The 16,986-nt window shown below is 28.9% G+C and overlaps 5 protein-coding genes across 6 annotated transcripts; 3 read left to right on the top strand and 2 right to left on the bottom strand.

Moving 5' to 3' along the window:
* Window positions 1–1,193: 1,193 nt before the first annotated feature.
* On the top strand, window positions 1,194–3,347 carry OCT59_019317 (uncharacterized protein). The gene is made up of 5 exons (XM_066135949.1): window positions 1,194–1,735; window positions 1,825–1,978; window positions 2,058–2,337; window positions 2,430–2,589; window positions 2,661–3,347. Exons 1-5 carry the CDS (start codon window positions 1,222–1,224, stop codon window positions 3,125–3,127), a joined length of 1,575 nt encoding a protein of 524 aa, XP_066005190.1. The 5' UTR covers window positions 1,194–1,221; the 3' UTR covers window positions 3,128–3,347.
* On the top strand, window positions 3,254–5,650 carry OCT59_019316 (uncharacterized protein; the record flags this gene model as incomplete). The annotated part of the gene is made up of 5 exons (XM_066135948.1): window positions 3,254–4,263; window positions 4,349–4,502; window positions 4,582–4,861; window positions 4,953–5,112; window positions 5,184–5,650. Exons 1-5 carry the CDS (start codon window positions 3,750–3,752, stop codon window positions 5,648–5,650), a joined length of 1,575 nt encoding a protein of 524 aa, XP_066005189.1. The 5' UTR covers window positions 3,254–3,749.
* Window positions 5,651–6,322: 672 nt separating this feature from the next.
* OCT59_019315 (uncharacterized protein) lies at window positions 6,323–8,296 on the top strand. Of its 2 annotated transcripts, none has more exons than XM_066135947.1 (4): window positions 6,323–6,365; window positions 6,611–6,667; window positions 6,754–8,057; window positions 8,144–8,296. In XM_066135947.1, exons 2-3 carry the CDS (start codon window positions 6,641–6,643, stop codon window positions 7,996–7,998), a joined length of 1,272 nt encoding a protein of 423 aa, XP_066005188.1. In that variant the 5' UTR covers window positions 6,323–6,365; window positions 6,611–6,640; the 3' UTR covers window positions 7,999–8,057; window positions 8,144–8,296. The 2 variants fall into 2 exon arrangements, with proteins under 2 accessions (XP_066005188.1, XP_066005187.1); XM_066135946.1 differs by having other exon boundaries at window positions 6,458–6,663.
* Window positions 8,297–9,138: 842 nt separating this feature from the next.
* Window positions 9,139–9,719, bottom strand: OCT59_019314 (uncharacterized protein; the record flags this gene model as incomplete). The annotated part of the gene is made up of 4 exons (XM_066135945.1): window positions 9,139–9,245; window positions 9,321–9,389; window positions 9,530–9,553; window positions 9,626–9,719. 4 exons carry the CDS (start codon window positions 9,717–9,719, stop codon window positions 9,139–9,141), a joined length of 294 nt encoding a protein of 97 aa, XP_066005186.1.
* A 1,407-nt stretch (window positions 9,720–11,126) lies between these two features.
* Window positions 11,127–13,076, bottom strand: OCT59_019313 (uncharacterized protein; the record flags this gene model as incomplete). The annotated part of the gene is made up of 5 exons (XM_066135944.1): window positions 11,127–11,658; window positions 11,725–12,204; window positions 12,274–12,496; window positions 12,570–12,605; window positions 12,716–13,076. The coding sequence occupies 5 exons, from the start codon at window positions 13,074–13,076 to the stop codon at window positions 11,127–11,129; spliced, it is 1,632 nt and encodes a 543-aa protein (XP_066005185.1).
* Between the last annotated feature and the right edge of the window lie 3,910 nt (window positions 13,077–16,986).

Genomic DNA, 16,986 nt, shown 5'->3' with positions numbered 1-16,986 from the left:
GTTTTCATTATTTATCCGATTTTAGATAAAAATATCTCCTGCAGTCCTGCATAATATTTATACCATTTTTTGAACAATATTCATAATAAATAAAGTAATTTCACGATGAACCCTACATTTTTTTGTAGATCAAATTTTAATTTTAAGAATATTGTACATAATATGTTACAAATTAATATCAAAGGATATAAAAAAAGAAAACATTGTCCTCCCATTTGCATCTTTTTAATCCTTTAATAACCCGTAGAAGAATAACAATTTACTTTTTTCTTATTTAATTAGTTTATAATAAGTTATTATGATATTTACTTATTTATCATATCTATGAATTTAAAAATTAGTATGACAAAAATTGACCTGGCATAAAAAAAAAATTATATATTGAATATATTGAATATGATTCGATCAAATTTTGCATTGCCAAGATTTATTTCAATTATTACAATTCGTCAATTTTCAATTCGTCAATTCAATATTTAATTTAATACCCAATTCATATGATAAAAGTTTTTTTTGTTTGTTTTTAGTAAACAGCAGAATTAATCCGTTATTGATTTATTAAAAAGTAATTCTGGGTATGTCGTTATTATTTCGTAAAGATATACTGTATATATATATATTTTTTTTCTCCAAAACATACAAATAATTCCTTTAATTATTTTTTGTCATTTTTTAAAAATGGGACAAATAACATTCTTGAAATTATCGTATATTACTGGCCATAGAACCCCCCATGTATAGTAACCCTCGAAAAAATTTTTATTTAAAATTCGATAATCGATATACGGAAATTTTCTTTAAAATTTGTAAAATACCCGGGTATAATAATACTATTGTAATTCTTGTACCTTACTATGTAATGTGTCACCAAATGTAATGTTCTCCCGGGTTTTGCAAGATACCCGGATAACTATGTCCCGTATAATAACTGCATTAAAGACCTGTCGACCTGTCGCATTTGGTGATCCCACCGACACATCGTTATTTTGACTGTATTAGGAGATTTAAAATCGTAAATTTCGTAAATTTGGAAATTTATAGCAAGTATAAAATTGGATTGGGAAAGTTACGCAATTATTTTGGTTATAGCCGTTTCGTTAAAATGTATTAGCCAAACTAAGTCAAGTCAATTACGTCATTACTACATACAATAATAAAAATTCTCATGCAACCCTTTAATCAATTTTTTTCGATTTCAAATTCTCTCTCTTTTACCCCATCATGTTTTTATTAATAATGATTAATTGTATCCAAAATTATAATGAAGTTCCCGATAACAACCCGGATTATAATGATGATTATTACAATCAATTTATGATTGTAGTATCATTATTTTTAATCATTCCATCCCTTTATTTTTTCTATAGAAATTCTCCTCGTCTTTTAAATGTTACTCCAAAAGCAAATGTTATTATTGTTGATGAGAAAATTTCTCCTGATGAAAATGAGAAAAATGAGATTTTTTCTGAAATGTCTTCATGTGGTGGATTTATTCCATATCTTCGTAAACTTCATAAAAATCAAGGTAATAATGTCACATCAGGTTTACCTTATCCTAATACTATTTCGGTTGTCGATCCGATGATCATGAAAGCTACTCTACAAGTTGGTGATCGTCCTATTGAATTGTTCAAGTTCTTGGAACCTTTCCTTGGAAATGATAATTTACAAATTCATGATAGTAAAAGGGCTGTTGAATTTAGAAAGGTGGTTGGTTCTTGTTTAGGACATGATGGTAATTTATATTCCTTTTTGATTTTTCATCATTGTAAATTTTTTTTTTTTAAAATAAAAGACTAAATTATTTCATCTTTAATATGTTAGTTATTGTTGCAAAGTATCCAACTCTTAGAAATCTTGCTCTCGAATTTATTGAAAGATGGGAAAAGGTGGTAATGAATGATAAAAATTCTATTATTAAAATGCAAGAAGAATGTCTTGAATTCTCTTTAAGAGCTACCCTTAACGTTATAGTCAGGTATAACGATGTATTGTAAAAAATTTCGACAAATCAAGATTTTTTATTCATCCTTTTTTTTAAAAAAAAATTAATTTAGCTCAAATGAAGAAAATCTTGATGTAAAGACCTATAAGAAATCTTATGATGCTGTATTAAGTGGTTTATTTGATAAGCAATTTGGTAAGCTGGATACTTTACGTGAGGAAAGATTCCAAGAGTCTATCAATTATATGAAATCAGTGACTTGTAAATTGATTGATCAAAGAAGAAATGAGTTAAAAACAAATAATGAAGGGGAAAACAAAGTGAAAGATTTATTTGATATTTTGGTATCAGAAAACGATCCCCATACTGGAAAACCATTTACTGATGCAGCTGTAAGTGATAATATTCGTGTTTTTCTTTCGGTTCCATCTTGGAATTCCACAAAATGTTAAATTTTTTTTTTTTCAAAAAATAATAATTATAGATTACACATTACATGTGCGGTTATACAATGGCCGGATATCATACAACTGGTACTGCGATTCCTTATACTATCTTTGCTATAACGCAAAATCATGACGTTCAAGTAAAACTCCAAGAAGAAATCGACAAAACTTTGGGAGGTCGTTTACCTACTTTTGATGGTATGAATAATTTTGTTATATTAAACATGTGTACCTGTTTACCAGTAGTAAATCAAAGTTTTCATCAATAGATCTTTCCAATATGGAGTATTTGACTCAAGTTGTTAAGGAATCTTTAAGAGTATATGCTCCAGCAAGTTTTGTCGCTAGATTATTAAAATCTGAAACCATCCTTCCAGCAATGGATGAATCTGAAGATCTTAGACTAAAAGCCAATACAACGATTCTTTATCCAATTCCCTTATATCATGAAGATCCTAAATTTTTCACACAACCAGAAAAATTTGATCCAACACGATTCTCGCCTGATAAAATCAAAAATATCGAACCAAATACTTATTGTCCTTTTGGTTTTGGATCAAGAATATGTCCGGCAGAAAGATATGCTTTGATAGATATTAAAATGGTTATTTGTTTGATTTTACAAAAATTTAACGTGAAATTGGCTATGAAACTGGAGGACTTTGTTATAGAAGAAAGATTTGTCAATATGGCAAAGAATGATGTTTTAATTAAACTAGAGCTTAGATCTAATTAATTGGGAGCTTTGAATATGATTCGATCGATTTTGCATTGCCAAGATTTATCACAATTTGTCAATTTTCAATTCGTCAATTCAATATTTAATTCAATACCCAATTCATATGACAAAGATTTTTTTTGATTGTTTTTAGTAAACAGCAGAATTAAACCGTTATTGATTTATTAAAAAGTAATTCTGGGTATACCGTTATTATTTCGTAAAAATATTTTTCTCCAAAACATACACATGATTCCTTTAATTATTATTTTTTGTCATTTTGTAAAAATGGGACAAATAGCATTCTTGAAATATTCGTATATTACTGGCCATAGAACCCTCCATGGCCCCATGTATAAGATACCCGGATACTATGCCCCGTATAATAACTGCATTAAAGATCTATCGCATTCGCATTTGGTGGTCCACCGATACATCGTTATTTTGACTGTATTAGGAATTTAAAGTCGTAAATTTGGAAATTTATGAAAGGGATTGGGAAAGTTACGCAATTATTTGATTATAGTTTCATTAAAATGAACTGTATTAGCCAAGTCAAGTCAATTACGGTATTACTACAGATAAAATATGCAACCCGTTCAATCAATTTTTTCGATTTCAAATTCTCTCTTCACCCATCATGTTTTTATTAATAATGATTAGTTGTGTCCAAAATTATAATGAAATTCCCAATAACAAACCAGATTATAATGATGATTATTACAATCAATTTATGATTGTAATATCATTATTTTTAATCATTCCGTCCCTTTATTTTTTATATAGAAATTCTCCTCGTCTTTTAAATGTTACTCCAAAAGAAAATGTTATTACTGTTGATAAAGAAATTTCTCCTAATGAAAATGAGAAAAATGAGATTTTTTCTGAAATGTCTTTATGTGGTGGATTTATTCCATATCTTCGTAAACTTCATAAAAATCAAGGTAATAATGTCACATCAGATTTACCTTATCCTAATACTATTTCGGCTGTCGATCCGATGATCGTGAAAGCTACTCTACAAGTTGGTGATCGTCCTATTGAATTGTTCAAATTCTTGGAACCTTTCCTTGGAAATGATAATTTACAAATTCATGATAGTAAAAGGGCTGCTAAATTTAGAAAGGTGGTTGGTTCTTGTTTAGGACATGATGGTAATTTATATTCCTTTTTGATTTTTCATCATTGTAAATTTTTTTTAAAATAAAAGACTAAATTAATTCATCTTTAATATGTTAGTTATTGTTGTAAAGTATCCAACTCTTAGAAATCTTGCTCTCGAATTTATTGAAAGATGGGAAAAGGTGATAATGAATGATAAAAATTCTATTATTAAAATGCAAGAAGAATGTCTTGAATTCTCTTTAAGAACTACCCTTAACGTTATAGTCAGGTATAACGATGTATTGTAAAAAATTTCGACAAATCAAGATTTTTTATTCATCCTTTTTTTTAAAAAAAAATTAATTTAGCTCAAATGAAGAAAATCTTGATGTAAAGACCTATAAGAAATCTTATGATGATGTATTAAGTGGTTTATTTGATAAGCAATTTGGTAAGCTGGATACTTTACGTGAGGAAAGATTCCAAGAGTCTATCAATTATATGAAATCAGTGACTTGTAAATTGATTGATCAAAGAAGAAATGAGTTAAAAACAAATAATGAAGGGGAAAACAAAGTGAAAGATTTATTTGATATTTTGGTATCAGAAAACGATCCCCATACTGGAAAACCATTTACTGATGCAGCTGTAAGTGATAATATTCGTGTTTTTCTTTCGGTTCCATCTTGGAATTCCACAAAATGTTAATTTTTTTTTTTTCAAAAAATAATAATTATAGATTACACATTACATGTGCGGTTATACAATGGCCGGATATCATACAACTGGTACTGCGATTCCTTATACTATCTTTGCTATAACGCAAAATCATGACGTTCAAGTAAAACTTCAAGAAGAAATCGACAAAACTTTGGGAGGTCGTTTACCTACTTTTGATGGTATGAATAATTTTGTTATATTAAACATGTGTACCTGTTTACCAGTAATAAATCAAAGTTTTCATCAATAGATCTTTCCAATATGGAGTATTTGACTCAAGTTGTTAAGGAATCTTTAAGAGTATATGCTCCAGCAAGTTTTGTCGCTAGATTATTAAAATCTGAAACCATCCTTCCAGCAATGGACGAATCTAAAGATCTTAGACTAAAAGCTAATACAACGATTCTTTATCCAATTCCCTTATATCATGAAGATCCTAAATTTTTCACACAACCAGAAAAATTTGACCCAACACGATTCTCGCCTGATAAAATCAAAAATATCGAACCAAATACTTATTGTCCTTTTGGTTTTGGATCAAGAATATGTCCGGCAGAAAGATATGCTTTGATGGATATTAAAATGGTTATTTGTTTGATTTTACAAAAATTTAACGTGAAATTGGCTATGAAACTGGAGGACTTTGTTATAGAAGAAAGATTTGCCAATATGGCAAAGAATGATGTTTTAATTAAACTAGAGCTTAGATCTAAGTAATCTGGAGCTTAAGATAATATCAATTTATTGAGCGAATGAGTGAATCAAAATTGATAATAAATTTGATTTTGTAAGATTTTCTTTTTTTGATAATCTTAAAATTCGATTCAAATATACCCAATTTTGGTTAAATTCCATTTCTTAAAAACTGTTAAGAATTTTGATTAAAAATTATATTTTTTGTTCTAACCATATTAATCGGTGTTAGTGCAAAAAGTGTGTTAGTTTAACTTGTAAATTTGTGGTGAGTACAAAATGATTAATTTCACTTTCCTTATATCAGAACTCTGTTACTCTAATGGGTTTAGTATAATGGTATTTCATTTTCACAATCTTCTAACTATGGTATTTAATTATGATTATATTTCAGGAGTTAAAGAATCAACGAATATTTTTATTTTTTGTGTAATAAAAATTATTGATTTAATGACGTTAAAGTATCGAGTTATTCATTCAAAAAGGTAAATTTAATCAAAAAGGTAAATTAAATGGGCGCAGTAATAGGACAAATAAGTCAATTAATTGTTTAAAATTTTGTTATGAAATTTGCTAACGTCTTACCAAGTTACTAAACATTCCAAAAACATTCCGAAATTGTATTACTATCAAAATTGTTTTAACTGATCTTACTTAAAATAAAATTTTATATAATAAGCGAATTTTCGTTTTATCAACTTTATTGTACAAACTTTTACGTCGAACCCTTTTTCGTTCGGTAGGTCTTTTTTTAAAGAAATTAAGAATTTTAAATTTCTTTTTTCTTTTTTTTTTCAAAAAAAAATGTATTTTATTTTAAACGACAAAAAGAGAAAGAAAAAAAAAAGTAAAAGAAAAGAGGATAAATAATAATACGTATATATTATATTAATTTATTTAATAACCCGATAAAAAAAAAAGAAGGCTTATTACTTTTTATTTTTTGTAATATTAAAAGAAAAAAACACTTTTTTTTGGTTAAAGTTATTTGAAAAATATAGGGTTCGATGATTCATGATTATTGATATTTATTCATTGTTGGTATTATTATTTTTTTTTTACTCTCATTATAATATTTAATCTTTTTTGAGATATAAACTTATCATCTATATTATATGATTATGTAGAAAGGAGATATAATTATGGATAATCTAGGTCAAAGAAAAGATGTTTCTGCATCGAGACAAAATGATTCAGTAAATAGGGAGCGATTCAATGATGAAAAAGATCAACGAGATGATAGGCGTATAAGAAAGAAATTTGCAAAAAGAGAGAGGAGAAGGCAAGCGAAATTAAATGCAACATCAGGGCAACATAACATACACAGGTCACAAAATTTTCAACGTCCTGAGTATCATCATCCACCACCTGAAAGATTTGAAAGAAATCAATATAGTAGACATATTGATAATAGACCTAATACTACGAGACATGATTATGATTCTCGTACAAGAAATGATGGTTATACGACAAGACGACAAAACCATACATATTCTTCAAGAACGCCAGGTTCACGGAGGGATCGTTATTTTCGAAGCCGAAATTCTGACAAACGACGATCACGACCTTCTTATAGTAATCATGATAGACAAAACACTAGATTATATGATCCTTCCCGGCGGTATAATAAATCTCCACCTCCTATTCATCGTCAAATATTATCTGTATCTCCGGGACCTACTAGATCTCCGGGACCTACCGGTTCTATTAAAGAACCGATTATACGGATTAATACACAATTTGCTTCAATATCATATTTGAGTAAAGCAGATGTAACCGTTAGTTCAAAAGATCCACTACCGAAACTCTTGGTATTGGATTTGAATGGAACATTAGTGTACAGAGATAAAGCAAAAAGAGATATTATAAAACGTCCATATATGGAAAGATTCATGAAATATATTTTTGATTCTTCCAATAGTTTTGCTGTAATGGTATGGTCATCAGCTCAACCTAAGAATGTTGATAAAATGATTAGAGTTGCATTTGGTCAATATGAAAAAAAATTAGTTGCCAGATGGACGAGGAAGAATTTGAACTTATCCGATCAGGATTATTATCAAAAAGTGGAAACAATTAAGGATTTGGAAAAAGTATGGCGAGAATTGAATAAAGATAAATCATCAACTTTTCCTCAAATTGTATGGGATCAAACAAATACTATTTTAATTGATGATTCTTATGTGAAGGCAAAATTACAACCTTTCAATGCTATTCATTTACCTGATTTTGATAATGAAAGGTGTAAAAGTGAAAAAGATCGTGAATTGTATAATGTTATCGATTATTTAAGGAAAATTCATAATCAAAGCAACGTTAGTGCTTATATCAAAAATTTTCCTTATATTCCTCCTAATGACTATAAAGATTAATACCGATCCTAGAAAAAGAAAGTAACAATTATTGTTTATTTTATTGATTCAGAAGAAAGGTAAATAAATTAATTTAATTTTATTTTATATATATATTTTATATATTCGTTAATTTAATTTCTTTTTTTTTTCAAATGCAATTTAGATGGATAGGTTTAAAATCCGCGGTTGCTAGTTAAGATGATTATTATTATTTCGTTATCTATATAAAATACAATATGCTTATCAAATTGAAGAAATTTAAAGTAATATATTTTTAAATAAATAAGCTGCCAACATATAATAATACTTATATTGATCAATTTGACATCAAATTGATATATGATTTATTCTGATACTGATACAATGATAAGATTACTGTATTTTTAAATTCTTCATAAAAATTTAATTCTCGATTATATTCTTTTTCATTTTGTTATAAGGAATCTCCGATGTCAATCAGAATCTACCATATTATTTCGTGTAATATCTTATTTTGAAGTTCATCAGTACCTATCAAATAAACGTGTAACCACATAAATCATAAATTAAGGTTAGAATATAAGTTTATTACCAACACAAAAAGTATCGATCTTGATAGGCCAGGGGGGTAATTCAATCGTAAACATAAATAACATAAATACAGTATGTCTATCAAGACCAACTAACCGCAACTACTCTATCAAAGATTGACATTTTTTGCATTACTAGCTTAAATTGTAAATTTGTATTACTACAATCAAAAATCAAAACATAACATAATAATATAATATATTTGGTATAGCGCATTATATGTTTTGTCATGTTGGTCATGTTGATCAAATATTTTGACGCGACACGAATAGATCACAGGTTAATAAAGAAAAACGCGACACGAAAATTAAACTCTTGGGTCAATTATATTAGTTTCGTAAAAACTTCTCTCTACTAATTACAACAAATACTTATATAAACTTTGCAAGCATGTCTGATTCACAAAACGAAAACACTAGTTGAGGCTACGTCGAACATCTTATGCTGAATTTGCTGAAAAATAATTCATACGTCGGCTCAATTGAATATTAAAGGAAGAATGTGGGTCTACGCTTCGAAAAGCAAAATAACATGGTTTACAAGTAAAGCTTTTACTGTTTTTATTCATGTTTTATAATATAACATCTATTATAATATAACGTAATTATCTAATGTAATATCAATTTGATGAATTTGATGATTAAGTATATTAAAATAACTTTTTTCTCTCAATATCAGATTCGAGATTTCGAGATCTTATAATAAATATTATTAAATATTAACAAAGAAAAAGAGATGATTTCCATTTATAATAATAGAAAGAGAAATACCTATTGAAATATATAAAGAAGGAAATGTTTGATTTCTCGAACTTTTTTTGAGGGCATCTTTTTTGACATCTTAAAAATATGACGAAGTTATCATCAATACGGAGTTCATTGTGGAATCAAATGATCCATTCATTTCATTATTATCATTATTATTCACCGTGCTAGCTCTTTTGACTAATTCAATTATTTCATTATTCAAGAATACTTACCATTAGTTAATATTAAATTCGAATCTATGCCAAATTTGTACGGTCAAAAAATCATGATGTGGAAATAATTCTGAAATTAATTAATTTCATACATACATATTCTTCGTAAAATTTCAGAATTTATAGATGTGCTAATTGTCTTAGATGTATTAATAATTTTCCATAATTTAGAAAATACAAAGAGTAGCATTCACTGATACAACTTCAGCAAAATGAAAAATTTTCAACATTCTCTGAGTTCTTGGCCCTCTAACAACCGTTCCTATCCTAAATGAAATATTAATTTTATTTAACAAAATGTAAATAAATAAATAAAACTTAAAGGAATTGTTTAATAAAGTTACCTGATTTTGGTTTTTGCTCATATAAAATTTAATTGATCAAACTATTAGATCAATGTAACATGTGACTTTTCAAAAAAAAAGGATTTTTTCTTTGGTATAAAAGCTTTTAAATGAATTTCTGCCTTGACACGTACATTTCCCCCTTTTTTCTTTTACATTTGTTTGGGTGGTTGCACCCTTAGGATGTACTTGCCATTTTTGTTTCTTACAACCAAGGTGATACTGCCATTATCGCGATTTGGTTTACAGTTTGTTTGAATTACTTTTGACTCTAGTGTATGTAAAGGAAAATGGCCGATATGTAATCTATCACTATAAAAAATTTTTTAAAAAATTGATCACATGTCAGATTGGAATGGTTAGAATGGTTGGGATAAAAACTTCATTTATTTAAGTTTTTCCAGAAAATTTTTAAGGAGGACTAACCTTATTATGAGCATTTCCATTTCATTGAGAAAACATTAATTTGCTCAATAGGTGAATTATTAACAATAGAAAAAAATAGTACCGGAAGTGTAAGAGCAGGGACTCCGCATTATTGGCCTACCTTGAAAGCAATCATATATTTCTGAAAATCATTTATTAATAATAGATTTGGGCTTCGAAATTTTTGAAATATGCAAAGACTTCTATTTTATATTCACTTTTTGAATCGCAATACAATAAATGGAAAATAAGCATATTGTAATATATATAATACAAATATTTTCTACATTTTCTATATTTTTACAATACTAATTAAGCTAATCAAGTTAATTACTGTAATTGAATAACTTGATCTGTAATATAACTAAAAGTACCAGGGCTAGATATATATCGAGCGCTCATTCGTACATTTTCAAACTTTTGGTCGTGAAAGAAATGAGCAACATTCACACTCTCAAAGTTTCCATCATTGGGTGGCCAATGGGGTTTCTTTGCTGCATCATCTTCACATGAAAAATTTACTATCCATATGTCACTTGCTGATAGCATTTCCGCATAATGAAGCACCCTTTCAAAGTGTTCGTTAAGTTCATTTTTTGTTGCTGATGCTAAAAGCTCAAGAACAACTTTTTGTTTTGAAGTCACAATGATTATATCACTAAAATAATGTTTGTCTTTTTCGTCATTACCAGCGTGATCTATTAGATGGCACTGTCCATTGACCTCGAAGTTATTATCTTTGACGATCCAGTTCACTAGGATTCTAATTAGTTCTGTATCATAAACACTCTCCCGAGGAACCTTCACATTACGACAACCATCCACTTTCACAAGTGCAGTTTTAAATGATCGGTAAAAGCATTACGAATGATAGTTTTATCAAAACAACGGACGGCCTCTATTAAAACGTCAAGGATTTTCAGAAAGCCATCAGAAGTTTTGGGAACTTTAACAGTCGGGCGAGATTTGTACAATACAGGAATAACCCGTTGCCGAATCAATCCATCAACAAAAATAGACGACATTCTGTAACTAAACTTGTTCTCATTTTCCCTCATGAGCACCCCCTTGGCAGTTAAGTAATCTGCTAGTCTTCTTTCTTCTTCGTCATAAATTTGTACAAAATCGAACAATCCTAAAAATACAGACCGGAGAAGGTCCAAAGCATCCTTAGCATCAGGCTTAAGGAGATCGCAAACCATATTTCTAAATGTGTTATACATAATCATACGATCCATCAGTTGTGAACTGGCAACAAAGCTTGACCAGAGAGTGAAATCAAGACATCTTCTTTCGTCAAGTTTCTTTTCCAAGTTATTTTTGATAGCCTTGCCACAAAGGCAGACAAGACCAGCATGCCTGTCAAATAACAGAAAAACAAATTTTAGTATTGATTTAATATTACTTCCGGCCAGCTTCACATACCCGTTCGTCCGTTCATAAATATCCTTAATGACCTCCGGAACAATGGTTAATTTGTCGTCGTCCTCATAATCCTTATATAATGACTCCACTTGTGCCAGAGTGAAATTTGGGTTCCTAAATGGCTCATTAACGTTGAACGGAGAAACATTTATTTTGTCTGATCTCAGAAATAAAATACTTAGAGGACCGATGGCTACAGAAGACCAGATTGCATAGTTTCTTTTTGAATTTTTAATGTTACGAATTGCTCCAAGGAATGAGGATCTAATGCCATCATTTGCTTCAAATAATGTATCACACTCGTCAATGAAGAGAACAACATCAGATTTCCAATCATTTTTCCGAAACTTTAACATGAAATCATCGGCAGATTTGACTTCATTTAATTTAAAATATTTTGGAGCATTAATGGCAAGTTTAGTGCCTATTGACGACCAGAATATGTCTTTGGTATCCATATTTACTCCTTCAAAGGATATACTGTTCCGAAGAAAAAAAAGAGATGTAAGCAAAAGTTATACTGAATTCAATTTACTAGATAGAACTTACTAAATGCAAACATAGCCTTCGCTTTCCAACTCAATCATAGCTTGATCCACTCGTGTAGACTTCCCAGAAGCCCGTGCACCATATAAAGCTACAAATACTCCTTTCTTAATCATGTTAAAAAGTGGTCCACTCGCTTCCGTTGGATCAACAAAGTATACTGAACCACGCACTTCATTATTAATGGTACTATTAACCGCCCATTCTCTTCTCTTTCTACTTGTTGCTGTAGAGAAACATTTGTAAGAATGATAGAATGAAATATATAGCTACGTATAGAAACAAGAACATTTTTATACTTTCTACTTCCGTGTTTCTCCTTTTCCTCCCGAGCTCTAATGGTTGTAATAACAGTTAGAAAGCATATTCGATATTATTAATAAATGACGAAATATTTCGACTAAAAATTTCTTGTTCGAGAGGTAAAACATTGGGAGACACTTACCAGTGGTTGTAGTTTCGACGACAGCAACGATGTGGATGTTATCCATAAGTTCGCAATCAGCTTTAAAATATCTTTCAAATTTGTGTTCAAATTCCATAGACACGCCTCCAAGTTCTTTAATGTCATCGTCAGTAGAACCAGGATTAAGCTTACTCTTATCAACGTCAACTTTCCAAAGCTTCGAAACTTCAAACTTTTCTTGTACAGAGATAAGCCTCGCGAGTTGCCCAACTTTAAAGTTCACAAATGGAATTTGTTTATTACCAAATTCGAAGAATTTCTGCCTGTCCTTGTCTTTATAAACTTCAACCTGGAAAACGCGTTTATTATTTAGACGTAAACAATTGTAAGAGTCAACCATTTCGATTATGTATAAAATATTTTAGAGAAAGAGATCTAGAAAAAGAGGTTTGAAAAAACTAGAGGATATATATATACTTTTTTGAATACATCGTGACAAATACTGATTCAGTAGTTGTACTACGAAAAAATTGCAAAAAAAGTAAATTTACAGTACGCGCAGTACGCGGAGAAAAAATGATTAATACGGTTTTATCTCATTAGATTTTTGATTCTCCAACGAATTCTCAGGTATTTATGTGAATTAATGTTACGTAATTTTTAGGTCGTACGAGTTGTTGTACGATTGACGCATCCCTTTTTTGTGTGCGCAAAAATGTGTGGCGCAGCTGCGTCACGCCTCGCGCCAACAATTCACGTGACATAAATAATTGATTTTGTGTATAGATTTTGATGTGTCGCGTTGATAAATACTAATGATTTTATTTCCATCTCTTTTTCACCATCTCTTTCCTTTACATCTTTTGTTTTACTCTTTTTTCAAAGCTTTTGAAGTGCAATACATAAACCACATAGTCTGAAATATATACCATATATTGCAAGCCATAGTAGGATCGGGAAAACTATATATAAAGGTCACTGGAAAAAATTCAGAAAATCATATAAATGTGAACCATCTTATGATTGGTCAATTGGCTATTTATTTACATGTTTTCGCTCCAAAAACAGAAAAAGGAAAGATCTTCACTCAAATTTTCTTATTCTTGTAAACCAACACGTGACTTTTATTAATTATTTTTACAGTGACCTTTTTGAAAATTAATTATGGGTTCAAACCAAAAAAACCAGTGACCTTTATTAGTAGTTTTCCCAGTCTTGCCATAATACCCCCTAGCATTTAAACAATTTGCATACACTTCAGATCTTGTGTAACAAAATAGGAGTATAGGGTGTATCCACATGTACCCTAAAATGAAGTTAAAAAAAATTTTTTTTATCAATATTATACTATCAAAATGTTAATAAACCGCGTTTATTCTTTAAAATTGCTATAATAAAACTCAAAAGAAACCTAAATTTCAATGTTTTATGAAAGAAATATAGGTATTTTTTATACTTTACAGTGTTTTTATACAATATTTCAGTTTTTTTTTACATATAATTATACAATATTTCAGTCTTTTTACACGTAATTTTAACATTATTTTATATTCAAATAAACTATAGAACAAGATAATTCTATAATGCTATTTTTCAAAATGAAGTACCAGTATGTTATACTATATTAAATTGCTTATTTTTTTAAAATTTAAAAGATACTAAACAATTCATGTATTTTTAGATGTTTTATGATGATAATAATCTATTAGAAGTACAATTAAATACTTCATTAACTTTTTCTCAATTACTAGAATTATTATGACAAAATATTTTTTCTGAGCAATATTATTATAAAATTACAGAATTCAAACTATTACCATTAGATGAATTTCTTGGTGTTCTAGAGTTTTTATTTGAAATTATATGTTGGATTAATATTAAACAACAAGATGAAATTGAATAATGAAAAGGTTTATTTGAAGAAAAATCTAAAACAACTTATTGAGTTAGATTAGCTAACACAGGTCGAAGGGGCACCATTGTCCAAAATTCAAAAAATGCAAATTCCACATTTTTCTGAAAAATGGTGGGAAATTGTGGAAAATCTTGCGTTACTGAGCGATTTTTTTGGAATAGCGTTATTCTGATGTCGTACGATTTAGCAAATTTTATGAAAATTTGGGAAAATGCTACATTATATCTCAAATGTAACATTTTGTAACATTTCGTAACATTGTTATAACATTGTCATTAAAATCAAATTTTGCTTTTTTTTTGTCAAATGTTCCAATTTTCTTGCAAATGGTGCATTTTTATGAAAATTCCACATTTTATCTCAAATGTAATAACATTTCATAAAATTGTTATAACATTGTCACACAGGTCGAAAAGTGAAAAATCAGGCACCAATCGGTCACCAATCAGGTAGCTGATTGGTGACTGATTGGTGACTGATTGGTGCCTGATTGGCATTTTGCAAATGAAATACCGTCACCAATTAGGCAGTTTGCTAACTTTTGATCCAGTGATCAGAAAAAGATGAAATATAGCTCATTGGAATCGTCTCAACAAGACGAATCTAGTGGTAGTAAAATCGCATTTCTAGGATTAATAGTTAATAAAAAATTAAATAAAATATAAATGATACATTTTTATTTTTATATTTTACTTAATTTTTCATCAAGTATTAATCCTAGAAATGCGATTTTACTACCATTAGATTCGTCTTGTTGAGACGATTCCAATGAGTTATATTTCATCCTTTTCTGATCACTGGATCAAAAGTTAGCAAACTGCCTGATTGGTGACGGTATTTGGCGAAATGTTAATCGCATTAATCGGTCACCAATCAGGTACCTGATTGGTGACCGATTGGTGACTGATTGATGCCTGATTTTTCACTTTTTGACCTGTGTCAATTAAAATTAAATTTTGCTTTTTTTTTGTCAAATGTTCCAATTTTCTTGCAAATGGTGCATTTTTATGAAAATGCCACATTTTATCTCCAATATGATATTATTGTAACAACATTTCATAAAATTGTTATAACATTGTCAATTAAAATCAAATTTTGTCAAATATTCCAATTTCCTAGCAAATGGTGCATTTTTTTATGAAAATTCTATATTTTTTGTCAAATGTTGCATATTTTTAGCAAATTTTATGTTTTTTTGGTCAAATGTTTCACTTTCGTCAGAATGTTAAAATGTTACATTTTTTTTTTGAAAATGCTCAATAATATGGCATTACACTGGAAAATGTAGCATTTCACCAAATTACACTAAAAAGCATCACAATTATCACATTTTTTGGAAAATTCCACATTACATTAAATTATACTAAAAAATGTAGCACTATACTAAATTATGCGGCATTGCACTAAAAAATACCACAATTACACTAGACAATGTAGTATTACACTAAAAAGTATCACAATTATCATATTTTTTAGAAAATTTCGTGTTATGTAACATTATGCTAGAAAATGCGAAATTGCACTAAAAAATGCGGAATTGCACTAAAAAATGTGGAATTGCACTAAAAAACGCAGAATTGCACTAAAAACGCAGAATTGCACTAAAAAACGCAGAATTGCACTAAAAAACACAAAAAAAATACTACAATTACACAGGATAATGTAGCATTACACTTAATTACATTAAAATTGTTAGGATAATTTTTATTTATTTGTAAAATTACAGACATTATTAAATTTATAATATTTATATTCTAACGCATTATTTAACATTAAATTCACATTGTTAATATTAACAATGTATCAACACGATGTGTTGTTTAATTTATACGAAACCTTACTACTGAAGACTCCCTCTTTTTGTCACTATAAACAGGCGGAGGGAGCAGCAATGGCTCTCCCCTCTATAGGTACTTTATGGCCTTTACCTGTTTACAGAGGAGGGACTTTTCGTAAAGTTATTAGATAGATATATATATATGTATATATATAAGTATATATATACATCTATCAAAAAAAATTATAATAAAAAAAAAATTTTTTCGGGGAAAATGCCCCTATTTATATAAAAATATATATCACGTGTATCATGTGATATTACTAATAATTACCGCAGCAGGCGCAGCTTCAGCTGCGCTTGCTGCGGTATAGCTAAGGATGGTAAATTAATGGTTAATTATAATTTGGGTTAATTAACCGATTAATTAACCGTTAATTAACCGTTAATTAACTGTTAATTAACCCAATTATAATTTCCGGTCTATTATAACAAATTTTTATAATTTTTATAATTTATTTAATTAAACTTATATTTTTATTTTATATTTATCAAAATTTATTTATTATTCAGTTGCTAAATCCGTAATATTTAATTCTAACCCGAATATCCTATCAT

The sequence above is a fragment of the Rhizophagus irregularis genome, chromosome 28, assembly GCF_026210795.1.
Source record: "Rhizophagus irregularis chromosome 28, complete sequence".
In the NCBI taxonomy this organism is placed as follows: domain Eukaryota; kingdom Fungi; phylum Glomeromycota; class Glomeromycetes; order Glomerales; family Glomeraceae; genus Rhizophagus; species Rhizophagus irregularis.
The sequence above is the reverse complement of the archived record's forward strand: the minus strand, read 5'-3'. Positions and strand labels throughout refer to the sequence as shown.